At 32.5% G+C, this 14,588-nt stretch overlaps 1 protein-coding gene across 1 annotated transcript; it reads left to right on the plus strand.

Annotated features, from left to right (window-relative positions):
• The first annotated feature begins 112 nt into the window (after positions 1 to 112).
• Positions 113 to 14,092, plus strand: TBC1D16 (TBC1 domain family member 16). The gene is made up of 7 exons (XM_068775825.1): positions 113 to 1,065; positions 8,169 to 8,365; positions 10,597 to 11,098; positions 11,514 to 11,658; positions 12,269 to 12,375; positions 13,198 to 13,379; positions 13,844 to 14,092. Exons 1-7 carry the CDS (start codon positions 191 to 193, stop codon positions 14,035 to 14,037), a joined length of 2,202 nt encoding a protein of 733 aa, XP_068631926.1. The 5' UTR covers positions 113 to 190; the 3' UTR covers positions 14,038 to 14,092.
• Positions 14,093 to 14,588: the final 496 nt, after the last annotated feature.

Here is a 14,588-nt window from a genome sequence, read left to right on the forward strand (position 1 = left end):
GGCCGACATTCACGTAAGTGCCGGCGCTCGTGTCCCGGATCAATACCGCGTTATCAAGCTGTGTAGGTGTTTATGTGCGCAGTCTTAGTGCACACACAGCGCTGCTCAAACGAACTAGTCGCGTCTGATAACGTCAAGTCAGATATTTAGTGTCAAATGCATTGCTAAGCATCAATAAGATGTGATAGAAATGCCGCTACCGGACCTTATTAAGAGAGCGTCCAGTTATTTTCTCGGCCTGGAGTTTGATGATAACGAAGATCCCCCCGATTACGTAGATAATGAAATATTGTTTTGTAAGAATAATGTGTGTGTCCATCCGCCGACGATTGCGCGACACGAGCTGGATATTGTCCACCATCCGGGCTACCTAACAGTGACTACAAAAGTTTTCACCGATCAGCACAACAATGCCAAACGGCCTACACTCTTCCTCAACTGGATACCTAATTCCACGCTAAAAAAATGTCCGTCTGCCGTGGAGAGTAGTCCGAGTGACGAACTAGGCTTCACAATCAAAAAGCCAACAAATCCAAAAGATATTCCATGTCCGAAAATTAATATGAAAAAGGCTAAAATTGATGCGAATAACGAGCATGCATTTTCGGACTCTTCGGAAACTACAAGTATTAATTCAAATTTTGATAAACAGAGTATTAAATCGACTGATACTAGGTTCACACATAACGACACCACGCAGGAGGAGTTATCGTCCAGCTCGAGGCCAACTGTGAAATCTACAGACACACAAAAAGATTTCACCCGTTTGTCGAAAGACGAGTCAAAAGATCAAATATTTGATTTCGAACGCCATACACGATCGCAATCAATGACGTCTGTTAACATAACAATTGCTAATCCGAACGTGGAGAATATCGACTTGACCCCGGACTCCCTGTCGAGCGACAGGTTCATCAGGTCGCTATCACTGAGCTCATGCGACGAGGGGAATCCCAACTGGATGAGTACGCCTGAATTTCTTGCTCTGAAACACAATTTGGTTTTTCCCGATAGTGTTCATAGTTCTCCTGTTCCACAACGTCGAGCTCCTATGAAATGTCGAAGGTAAGACCATTAATATAATACTTAACAATAAATGAGAACTTTATTGATGAAATTCCATATAAAAGGAAGTTGAACAGTAATAGGATTTAGGAAGAAAAAAATCTTATTTACTTTACGATTACATAAACTACTATCGGCAATGGAACAAAGGTCAAATGTCATTGTTATACGCTAATAATAACGAGTATTTTAATTTTGGTTATGCTAATCATTTTTTTATAGCACTTTTAAATTAAATGGAGGTAATTTTGTTTATTTTCATTTAAAGTTATATTAAAACAATCACTTTTTATATAATGAAGGAGTGTTTGAAGAGTTTTAAAAAAGGTTTTCACCAATTGTAGAATAACATTGTGTGGTGGGAGTATTTTATAGGACATATTAAGGACACCAGTGACCCAGTTTTAATGTACGCTCGGCGATATAATTAACGTTTCGAGTGTAATGTTTGAATTTCGAACGCAGTAAATATTTTTAGTAAATTTTATATTTAAAATAATTCTATTGAAGCCTTTGATTTTAGTAACATTCTTGATTATCGAATCTTATACTAACCGTAAAATGCTGCGACGCATGTTAGATCAAGTCTGAACATTTTGTTTATATGTAGTTTTTTATTCGTCACGGATATATACAGTTTGATGACATTTACAGCATTCACGAAAGTTTGGTAGAAGAGCGCTGAAGGCGCTGAGCACACACCACTTTATAGTAACTAGGCTTCTTAGAGAGCCTTGGCACGGAGTTTTCTAGAGCCACCGAAACCGTTGTACCTCGCCTTAGGAAAATGCAGTAAGGCATTGACGGCAAACTGAGTGGCCGATACTTCCTTTCATCTCACCGCGCAAATACCCAATGTGCAGTTCAGTGATTTCGATAGATATATACGTTATATATTCCACTAAATTGGGTGGTAGTTAATGTCTTAAATCGTTTAGACAGATTTTTTCCTATGGACTGCATGACTAGAAGCAATGGCTTTCAAGAGATGATAGATTGGCTATTTATAGAAAAGCGTGGAGCATTTTGATTGGAAAAGTGTGCTGGGAGATGAAGCGGAAGAAGAAGCTTTAGCAACGATTTTGATGTTAATAGAAGAAAACATTTTGTTAGTCTAAAGAAAAGAATTTCAAAGCGTTTCATAGATTAATGGTATGACTATCATCGAGGGTAGTAACAAGAGTCGAATCGAAGGCTTGCTACTATTGAATTATATGCCTATAAGTAGTATTGCCTACTTTAAATAAGAAACAAACTTTGTAATAAAAATACCCTGAAGGAACTACTAAATAATATTTATCATCATCATTATTTTCGAAAGATCTGGTCTAATACCTGCCAAGAAGCCGTTAAAGTACCTGTTACAATTTTTTACATATTTTAAATTTTTTTATTCTGCATATTAAAATGATAAACAATATTTTAGGCCCATATTAAAATTATTTTGACCTTGATTAGGTTAAATCGAAATTTTTTATCGGAATATAATTATTTGAATTTCGAACACTTTAATTTTAGTACAGCTCTCCCGATATGTCTATTTTTTCCGCGAGGGGTCATTGGCCTGACGCACTGTCGCCCAATAAAAAAAAATTAATGTAACATAGAAATAAATATCACATCAATAAATACTAACCTATGCAATTGTTTACCGAAAACATAAATTTTTTGTAAGTTTATTGACAAAGGCCAAAACTTTAAAGCCAATGACAAACGCGAGAAGTTTTAAATTGTTAGTATTATAGAAACTTTTAAGTAACTTTAAAAGAATTTTTGAATACAATTAGTATATTCTATACATATTTTTAGGAAAATTTAAAAAAAATTTGAATTGTCAAATCGGTCAAAAAGTCTACAATTCCATACGGCGTGACAAAGGAATATCCTTTTTATATATATAGACGACTTTACTTAAATTAATGAATATTTCAAAACTAAAACATCTAGAGAGCCATTTTACTAAATAAAAAAAAAAAACGTTGGTATATTTCATCTTATCACTAACACAAATGTTTATTGGCGGTATAGGAAGAAACACCGGTTAACCAATCATCCGCCAAGCATAACTATCTCGTTATTAAATTATTGACCACAACGATGAACAAATGTATTGGAATTTTTTAAGCTATTTGTTGATACTATCAAATCATTGCAAAAACTATATACCTTGTTTGTTTCTAATACAATCTTTGCCGAAGCAGAAATAATTTAAATAAATACTGATATATTATTATTATATTAGTTACATTAATCATTTAAGTATATTTACCATTTATGTCATATTTGTTATATTTAAACATAAATAATATCTCTTTTGTTTATTTGTATGCTATGTAAAAAATTATTAAAAATCTTTAAAATCTCAATACTTTATTCACAAAAATTTAAATATTTTTCTTTTTAATAGTTTACAGTATCTGAATTAACTTTTTTTTTAATTTGCCGATGACTTATTATATTCTGAGAAACTAACCTATGTTCAACTCGAGCTAAGCTTTATTTTATTTGCCGTATCATTGGCGTAAAAAAAATTCATAGGCATATATACTAAGCGAGAATTTCTCTCAACGATGGAGTATCTAAAAGATGACCTGAATGGGTGCTTTTGTGGGTGCACAGAGAGGGTTATAATGAGCGTAAAATTGCAAGCGCTGAAAATATTTGTGCGCTTCGTGCGATCGTGAATAGCTGCGAATTTTTTTTATATCAGCGCTGGTTTTAAAATATACAGAAAAAGCTACATTTACAATACGTAATAAAATATCACGATTCTATCTTTTTTTTATTCTTACAGTTAAACTAATTAGCTTATTGCTTTGTCAGCAAATACCGTTAAATAGCTGTTATATAGAATAGTTGCCAGCATATTGAAGTGCTAGCAGAGCTTTAAGACAGGAGTAGGAGTATATTGTCGTTAATTAATACATATTTTCCTTGTTGTTTAGCAAGTAGCTACAGTTCATTTTTTAAATTCAAGAGGCAAAATTGACATTTCATGGGTTGTCAAATAGTGATGTGACACTGTTAGAAATTGACGTTAATAACATCAATTATTTTTTTTATAAGATGTAAAACGCTATAATAACCACGATAAATTTTATATGTAATGAGAAGAATATTTTTTGAAGTTTCTTTTTAATTTCGAAAATACATTGCGTGAGTTAGATGTGTATGTTGAAGTTATTTAAATTACTATGTAAGAATTGTAAGTCAGCAAAGAGACGTGTATAATGCCTATTTATATAGATTTACCAGCATACACTTACATATACATACTTGTGTAATAAATCCATCTGTAATATCGACTATATAGGTCCCATGAACTTATTAATGATGATTAAACTAACAATTTCATGGTATAAATTGTCTTTCCGCTATTGCGAGGTCACTTGAAGCCTTTCTTCAAAAGGCTTCACATTGTATTAGATTGGATTTTGTTTTACCCCATTCCTATATGCCTTCACTTGAACCAAGAACAATTTAATGAGGTTTTGGTTGCATTGGTAAAAAGGCAGTTGCAAAATAGTAACTCTATGCTTAGCTGATATCTCTAATCGACGATATAAATTTCATAGGCTACAATGCGTAAAATAATGCCAATATTTCTGGTTTTAATAGTGTTTCTTCACTAAGAATATTTTTGGATGTCAGCCAATTGTCAACAGGCCCTTTTCGCCATTTAAAAAAGGTTATCGTTGTTTTAACCCATAGGGGCTCGCTGCAAGGTATAGGCCTCCAATAAAGATATCTATGGAGGGATAAGTCTTAATCGATACTCTTGGAAGACGGGTTAGCGATCAGTGTGGTATACTCAGAGGACGCTGCTGCTCATCCACTGGAAACTTCTTTTTCTGAGCAGTGGCAATCCTTTATAATTAATTCGAACTCGCGACCTACAATTGCAAGTGTCAGTCATTCCCGCTGGGCTACCACTGCTAGAAAATGGTAACTATTCCAATATCCTTGTGTGGAATGGAGTATGTATAATCTGTCACAAAAATTGTGGATCATTAATCATTTGGTAGACCGACAACATGGTGAAAGTTGTGGGAAGACGTTAGATACGGGCAGTGCGAGACCGATCATCGTGACTACCTTTGGGCGAGGCTGATGCCTTGCATTGTGCATCTATCGACTAACATGATGATTATAATAAACCTGGCTTCTTTCTCGTTCCTTGCACTAGTTGACTATAATCCACGAAACACTGTTCGCGTGATACTTAGAACAATAATAGTCGCTTACCCTTACTTAATGTGTAGCTAAAATAGTTAAACAGAACAATTTAAATATTTATTTTCAAATTGGACACTTATTTTTTCCTTGAAAATTTGCGTACGATTAGATGTTCTCGGAGAGCTCTTTGTAATCTTTTAGCATCCAGTTCATTGTAAATCCGTATATGTTAACAATTTCTAATATATTGTCTTTTTTGTATAATAAACTATAATGTATTACATACTTTCGATATGTTATAGTTATTATTCGCTTATTTTTAATTCTCTGAAATTATTAAACTTAATTAATTTTTAGTTTACGATCCAACTAACCGGTTTTGTAAGAACATACATTAAAAAGTTGGTGTCATTACTAGATTTGACATTTATTTAATTAGTTTCGGAGATTTAAAAACACAACATAAATAACCACAATGAAAATGAATACTGTCGCCACAAGGGCGACATTTTTTTTACGCAAATGGATTTAAAAGTTTCCTTATCTGAAAACTTTATCACGTAACGCTACGGTGTTAGCTAACAAGTTTGAAGGGTTTTCTTTTTAGTACCTACTAAAGTAGAAAAACGTTTTACTTGTTCGGTTATTTTTAATTCCTTTGACAATGACACGAATGCGCTTATAAATATTCAGCGTGCTCCTTCGCTTCTCCAATACCCAAGGATTCCTGAAGTTCTGGAATTTAATTACAGCTGGCATTGTAGTCCAAATTTCTTCTCTATTTATTAAAGTACAATTATACGGAATCTGTACCTACAATATTAAATAATAAGACCGCTTTGAATGTCTTATAACTTACATTGAAAACGTAATTGGAATTTTTGCTAGTTTGAAATTTGTTAATCAAAAATTAAATAGACGTTTAGGAGTAAAATAGCTATTGATGCATGTTAAAATTTAAAGACGATTTGATATGTTTACCATTATAATACCATTATAATATATACATAAAAAGAAAATGTTTAAGCAATAATAATTAAATGACAACAATAAAGCTTGATTTTCATTATTTATGCATTTAATAATTGTAATGTTAAAGAACCACGACGCCTTTATATTAAGACGTAGCTGGGAATAACTGTTTCATGTAGGCGAAAATGTAATAAAACCATGTACATCGTACTGCCAATATCAATATCAAAATATGTTAAACAATATCGACTTAATTAGATAACCCTTATTATATGAATCTTATGATAAAAACGATCTGATTTGTGGTTTGCGGTCGTTACTAAATATTTCTTTAGTTTTATCTCTTAAAAGTAATTAAATACCTTCGTTTATTGAAATTGTTTGTATTTATTTTTACAGACTTTTATATCCACAATAAAATATTACAATTTTCTTCTTTCATACACAAAACTACAAATTATTTCTCATTTCGGCGTGTTTTTGGCAGAGACAATTTTCGCTATAACTGGTCCTAAGTTACTCTTCTATAGTCCTGGCGTCATCTCAACAATCCGCATTTACATCTGCCTATTCAAGTTATGTCTTCGTAGGTTATTGTCTTCTTTTACCGTTTCTTGGATACCGCTTCGTTATATTCTTTTATTTCTCTATTTTTATCTTTAACAAAGTCAACAATATTGTGTACGTACACGTTTAGAAGTGGCCGTAAGATTTATTTTTTCTTCTTGGCCAGGCATAAAATAACGTTATTAAGTTATGAACAACTCGCGTTTTTCAGAATTCAGAAAACATTATTTAAATTCGTGCGATAATATGACAGCTACCGAATTCAAGTTAAAATTCGAATTAGGATTCTAAAGAGAACTGTCATGTTTCATAACGGAGACATAGGACGAAGTGGCCAGTGTAGTCATAAATTTAATCTGTTATTCCAGACTTTTAGAGTACTTTTATAAAAAACAATCGAAAATTTGCTGAAATTCTTTCACGGTTTTATTTATGAAAACGTTGAAAAAAAACTCTTTTCCTTAATTCGGATTATTTTTGCCAAGCTTGCGTCCACTGTCAGTTTTGAAGTATCTCGTTAAGCCTCCATCACAGTGTTGCAGTCTGCCAACTTTTTTATAGCAATTTTAAAATTTTGCTCCAAATTTCTCTTCAAATCGTAAATTTATTTTGCTCTGTTCACTTGCACTTCTACCAATATTTTTAGTTACAACTTCTTTTTCTATTGGTTTTAAAAATATATAATAAATAATTCACTCGACGAATTTGTTTTTCATAGAGCTTTAAAGTATTTTTTATTTTAATACTTTGTGAAACTATTGTCATTATCTTTTCTCCTGTAACTAAAAAATAAAGCAATTATAAAAAAAAAATAAAAACGGGATAGTATGGTTAAACAGGTGATTGGTTATAGGTAAAAACTTTTCAAGAGGCGAATGTTTGCTGTCAATTAATGTGTGGTATACCATATCCAAAAACTAATGGTTGGAGAAATAATGAATAACATAATGACATCATGACACAATCAAGTACAGGATGGTTGTAAATAGGTGTTTTTTTACGCTTTAAAACTTTTTGTTGACAAATGTTTACATAACAATATAATACATTTACCTCTTCAAAGATTTCAAATCTATAAATCATTTTATAGTAGTGCTACCGAAACCGCTATACCGCGCCTTACGTATGCGCGTGGTAAGCCGGAAGGGGGTGTATCAACCGCACCGTTCGGTTAGCTTGCAGTCATTTTTTTTTCTCAGCCTCCACTTCACCTCGCTTTACTAAAATACAGAGCAAAAAAACTACTGTACCACGCGTTCCTAATGCACGGGACCACGTTTCAGTAGCTCTAAAGTTGAAAAAAAGTCAATCAGTTTAGTTTCAGACTATAACTTGATTACTGTGGAAAACAAAGCGGATTTATATTTTAAAGCTTAACATTTACACAGGTTTTCAGTGGACCTAAGTCAGATGCGTTCTCTTCGGCTGTTCTTTAACGACGATAGCTGTACTTGTGGACAACTGGTGGTGGCGTCACGCGAATCTCAGTACAAGATCTTACATTTCCACCACGGAGGACTGGACCATCTCGCTCAAGTTCTGCACCGGTGGCATTCACTATTGCACAATATCAAACTGACACCAGGTAAATACAAAAAAAGCTTTTTTTGTGCTATAAAATAAATAGATAGATTTATTTAACATAAATAGCATAGCTATGTAGATGTGTTATTTAGTTATAATGTATAGAATGATTAATGTAAAGGTTAGGTAAGGTAATTTTTTTTTTAATTAAGCTAATTGTAAAATAATATCTACAGCGTATAATCTGTGTGAATGTGTGCACCAAATAAAAAGATAAGTTTATATGGTTCAATAATTGCAAATACCGTATTACTTGGATAGTTAATTAAAAAAATTACGTGTACCATTAAATGGCTTAAATAATTCATAACTATGTGCATAAAATATTATTATTAGATAATGTTCAGAGTCATCATTATGTTAGGCGATAGGCGCTCACTGCAAGGTAGATAGACCTCTCCGAAGGTCGCTACAATGACCGACCTTGCGCTGCCCGCATTTAGCGACCTTCATCTAAGCCGTTGGTCCCCCTAATTTAGAGTGCTTCACTTAAATTAACGTACAAGTTATGTTGCTACAATTGAAATCATTTATTGAATCATTTTCAACTCAGGATTTTCAAAACAAATCTAACATTGTAGTGCCAAGACTGCTTTGCGAAGAGTACAAAATTAACACTAGAAAGATAAAAACTCGTTATATACCTATATACACTAAACCAGTTAAAATGAATGCAATTTATGATAAAAAAGTTTTTTTTTTAAGTTTTATTTTATTTACTGTCTCATAACAAATTATCAGTTAATATTTACATAACAATAAAAATAACTAAAATTATTATTGATAAGCAGTAATAGCCCATCGCTAGAGGACTGAGCCTTGCGATAGTAGGTCGCGGGTTCGATACCCGTGATATTTACCGGATCTTATACAATTCGAACTTTTTGTGCAGTAATTAAAAAGTATTGCCACTGCTCACATACAAGTTTCCCGAGAACTTATTCCGCATCCTCTACAAAACATCGCAACAGCATCCTCCACCATAATACCACACTATGATCGCCAACCCGCCTGACAAGCGTGGCGATTATGATATATCCCCCTTAAGTATTTTTGGGGAAGGCCTATGCCTTACAGTGGGCATCTATAGGCTGAAATGACGACAATTAACAATAAAAAAGATATTAATTAATTATGTTATTAAGTACATAATTGTTTTTATAATTAAAATTGAAAGCAATCAATGCTTTCTTGCGTAATAAAGTGTCAAGAAGAATGCAATTAACGTTCTGGTATTTGAATATATGAACATGTATGTATTTATTTTTGTATGTTAAACAAAAGCTTGATATATTAACGAATGACATTTATTCATTTATATTTCATACCACGATAAGCTACTGATAGCATTTCATAAATTATGTCCACTATTAATGCAGTAGGTATTTTTATAAATTTAATGCAAAAAAGAACTTACAAATAATCGTAACATAAAAGTCATGACAGTCGAAAACATTTCTACTTTTTTTTAGAATAGAAAAAAATAAAATGTTTGTAGAACCACTTACCTAAGAATTTCATCTGCTGAAGAGTTTAAAAATGGAGTCTCTTTTTTAAAAAAGACATGTTCTAAATTGAAGTGGCCTATTCAACATCATCTTACTCTTAGAGTTATATTTTGTAATTTTAAAATATAATAAATCTTCAAGAACCTTCAGTTTGTAGATGCTCTACTTTTGATTCTGATATTTAATATTGATGATATACAAGTAAATAATACGATTACCAATATGTATTAAGTTATATATGTCTGTTACAATATGGCACACTAAGTAGCAAGTTTTTGAGAAAAAAAATAATCTTTCAGCAACTATAATTTTTCCTAATACCTTGAGGCAAAATTTTTTGCCGCGTACTTTTAGTATCCATTATGCTCTTAAATCGAAATATATTATTGAGTAAATAGTACAGGTTGTAACTGTAGTAGGAGAACAAATGGCCTGGGTCCTTAAGGTTCTAGAATGGAGACCACGCACCAGCAAGCGCAGTGCTGAACATGTGCCCACAAGGTGTACAAACGATCGTATCGAGGTAGTCTGAAGAAATTGTATACAGGCCGCTGCCAATTGCTATTTTAATGGAAATTTCTGGTAGGTTAGTATCCATCAATGGATGTTTCGCGGCTGAAATTATGATCATGACAGTTGTTCTTGTTTTTAATAATGATTCTACTGGAACTTCTGACTAATAGCAGACATCAGGCGTGATTGCGTAATGTCGATAATGTTTCAGGATCTGAAGAACCTAATTTACCCTACCGTCACTTCATGGTATGCCGTCCAGAGGTACAAAAATCAGAACAACATCCCGAAGAAGAAAAGGTACCAAAGATAACACCAGAACTATTCTACGGCAAGATTATGAATAGCAAAGGAGTCATTGAAGACGATCTCTTTTTGAGAAAATGCGTGTTCTTCGGAGGTCTAGACAAAGAATTAAGGCGCGAAGTGTGGCCTTTCCTTCTCCACTGTTATCCATATAGTTCTACAAATGAAGAACGAGAAATAATACTTCAGATACGGACAAGAGAATATGAAGAAGTAACTCGAAGGAGATTAGAGAAAATGACCCCAGAACAGCATGCGGTATTTTGGAAGACAGTGCAGTGTGTTATAGAAAAAGATGTTGTCAGAACAGACAGAGGAAATCCATTCTTTGCAGGCGAAAATAATTATAATATTGAAATAATGAAGAATATTTTGTTGAATTACGCTGTTTACAATCCAGTGCTCGGGTAAGTTAATGTATGCATTCACTTCGTGAACTTAACTTTTATACTTAAGCAGGTGTGTTTGACTTCCATTAGGTTCAAAGTTTACCCGGTTATATATTAATGTATTAAACTAACAAATAGTGATAGTGCTAAATGTTACGTATTATAAAAATATTTTGCTTTGTAACAATATTTATGGCAAAACTAAGTATGGTAGGAAAAGGAGTTTTTCAAATTCAGATTACTACATATAAAAATAAATTATTGTTTACAATCTGTAAGTATTTATGTGTTTGTAGATACCAATTTATTCCAGATTGTTGATTGACAATAAAATTGTCTGATAATTTAAACGGTAATAAATGTTCTGCTTTTGTTTCTTACAATCCATTATATTTTAGTGAATCGTTGGCAAGCTTTCTTGTTGTTAATTTAGGTACACGCAGGGTATGAGTGACCTCCTCGCACCCGTGCTGTGCGAAATTAAGTGCGAAGCGGAGGCGTTCTGGTGTTTTGTGGGGCTCATGCAGCGCGCTATCTTCGTATGCACGCCAACCGATAACGACATGGACAACAACCTTGTAAGTTAACTGTAAAACTTTAATTTTTGTTGCGGCAACCTCTGTTTGTACTTCTTAACAACAATGAAATCATAGTAGTGAAATCAGATTAAATGTTGTAACACAGAAAACCCGTCTGAGTTTGTTGTAAGGTCTCTTAGATCAGGATCTGTTTGGAAATCTCGTAGTTTTAAGTTGAAGGATGTCAATAAAGTGAAGCTCAATCTAATTCTAGTTTCTATCAAAATGGAAACTTCTGGCACTCTTCTCACATCGTATATAAATGGTCACTATAAATAATCTTATGTGAATATTAATATGAATAAATTGGATAAAAACAATAAATATAATTTCGCTCTTACTAAGCATTTATTTATTTTATACGCATATTTGTTAGTGTTATTTATTACTATAGCAAGTTTGCTATTACAAAAAGTTATGCTATATTTTCTCTTCCAAACTTCATCCCGTCAATATCATCATTTCACCCGTAGGATGTAAGTGGTGGACATAGGTCTCACCATGTAGATTTCTAATAAGATTGGAGGGAAGACGAGAAGAGAAGACGTTCTCTACCTTATTTTGTTCATTGAATTGGTTCATTGTGAAGATCAAAACACAATATTTACAGAGTTATCTGCGAGAGCTTATAAGAATAATGTTGCCGCATTTTTACAAGCACCTCGAAAAGCATGTCGACGCAATGGAATTGTTGTTCTGTCACCGATGGATATTGTTGTAAGTAATAAACGTTCTCATTATTACGGTTTCATCAATTCCCAGTCTTCCAGTTTACACTTACTTAACTTTTAACAATGCTATTGTACTTCATGATTATCGATAACATGCTAAGAAAGTTATTTTCAATTATTATTATCCTCTGGATTTTGGTGTATTACGAAGACTAGCAGAATTATCAAAAAATAAAAGAATTAGAAACAGTTATTTATATCGTAGATTACCATTTGTGTACATAAGTTAAGTATTTGTGTCGTACTCTGTTCGCTGAATAGAACAGAGCCTTTTTAACCGTATTTTTGTAAGGATGTGCTTTCACTTGGGCCTTAAGCCAGATAAGACTATTGTTTGTTAATACTTATTTGTTAAGTTAAAGATGCGTATAGCTTAACTTTTTATTAGAGCGAAGTAAATTTTTTACAAGTACTCAAAAATTCGTCATTTTCTGACTCACAGTAAATTTGTGCGTTTTTTATATTAAGTATACAATCTGATATTAAACTCTTTCTTCATATTAAATTCAATCAATTGTAAAAAAAAAACATTAATAAAATCACTTTGTAGTGGGGTTAACAGGAATAAGCGACATAAGTAGGCGTCTACGCTTCAAACAGCAGAGTTTGACTGACGTTTTGCTTTTATGTAAACACATCCTTACCTTGTTATCATTGCTTAGTTGTGCATTTTCAAGTACAGGCAAAAAGAAATTTGATTAAATCAAGTTGTAATAATGATATGTTTTGCATGTTTCGATAATCACTTTGCAATTGCTATTATCAACTATCTAGAAATTTTGTAAGAAATATTTTCATAAAACTTCAGATGCTTTAAGCGCGAGTTTACGGAAGCGGTAGCTCTTCGCATGTGGGAGGCGTGCTGGGCAAACTACCAGACCGATTATTTCCACTTGTTCCTCTGCCTGGCCATAATAGCTGTGTACGCAGATGACGTCATAGCGCAGGACCTAAACACAGATGAAATGCTGTTACACTTTAGTTCACTCGGTAAGCTGTTTAAACTCTGTACACTAAGTATATTTAACTATATTGTTTATGTGATATATCAACACAAGGTTTATTTCTATTAAAGTTAAAATGCGAAATAGAATATATATTACAAATAATAATACGACAACCAAAAAAAGGCCATTTAAAAACCTTCACCTGAAATTTTATTTTTCTTACCACCTAACCCCCATGCAGTTAATAAATATTAAGTCACAGAATATCTCCCCGCGAAAATAATATCCTAAATTTAATAATTATACCAAAATATAGATTTTTCAATAGTGACAAAATTTTAATAAATATCTAAATTATAAAAAAAACACCATAAAAAATTTCTTTTTTGTTCAAATGTCTAATGGTTTGTTAAATATTCTAAGTTATCTATAATCTTCTTGTAACAGTAAGAACGGTACCTTTACAAAGTTAAGAAGCATTTAATTATATTTAATTTACTTCTGCAGCAATGTACATGGACGGACGTCTGATACTTCGCAAGGCACGAGGCCTCCTTCATCAATTCAGACAACTGATTCGAATTCCATGCACCTTGGCGGGCATGTGCCAACGCTGCGGCCCAGGAATATGGGACTCGACACATAGACCCAGCGTAGAATGTACTGGAGCGCATGATTTTTGTGCCTATGCAGTGCAATAAAAGATTTTGAAACAAATCTCGAAGACTTGGGTAACCTACAGAACAGATAAAATATTAAAAAAAGCATATTAAATTTAGTAAAATAGGTGTTAAAATTATAAAGCTAAATATTTATGGTCTGTATTTATGTTGCAAAATTGACCAATATTATAAACCTAAACCATGCATTTCAATAGTATTTAATCTTATTTGGTTAAAGTTTATAATCATATAGATAAATTTTACTAGTTAAGTTTCACAAAATATGAGTAGTTTTTAAAAACTTAAGTATTCACCATCGCCTATAGCCGCATTTTAATTTTCGTGCGTGTTAACAGTTAATAATAAAGAATGCAGTGCTAAATGTTTCTAGTCACAATAAAACAAAGATGTATTCCTAACATATTTTGTAGTACAAATTAATTATATGCGGAGTGCATATTTATAGTATAGTAATTATATAAATATGCTGTTATTATAATAAAACTGATAAACGTTATACGAAATGTTTAACAATTTTATAAATGCTTAATATTTATGACATTCAATTTTCAACATTTCAAGTATAAAAA

The sequence above is a fragment of the Battus philenor genome, unplaced genomic scaffold, assembly GCF_028537555.1.
Source record: "Battus philenor isolate CCGP_79_NKW_IND1 unplaced genomic scaffold, ilBatPhil1.0.hap1 SCAF_9, whole genome shotgun sequence".
NCBI classification, from domain to species: domain Eukaryota; kingdom Metazoa; phylum Arthropoda; class Insecta; order Lepidoptera; family Papilionidae; genus Battus; species Battus philenor.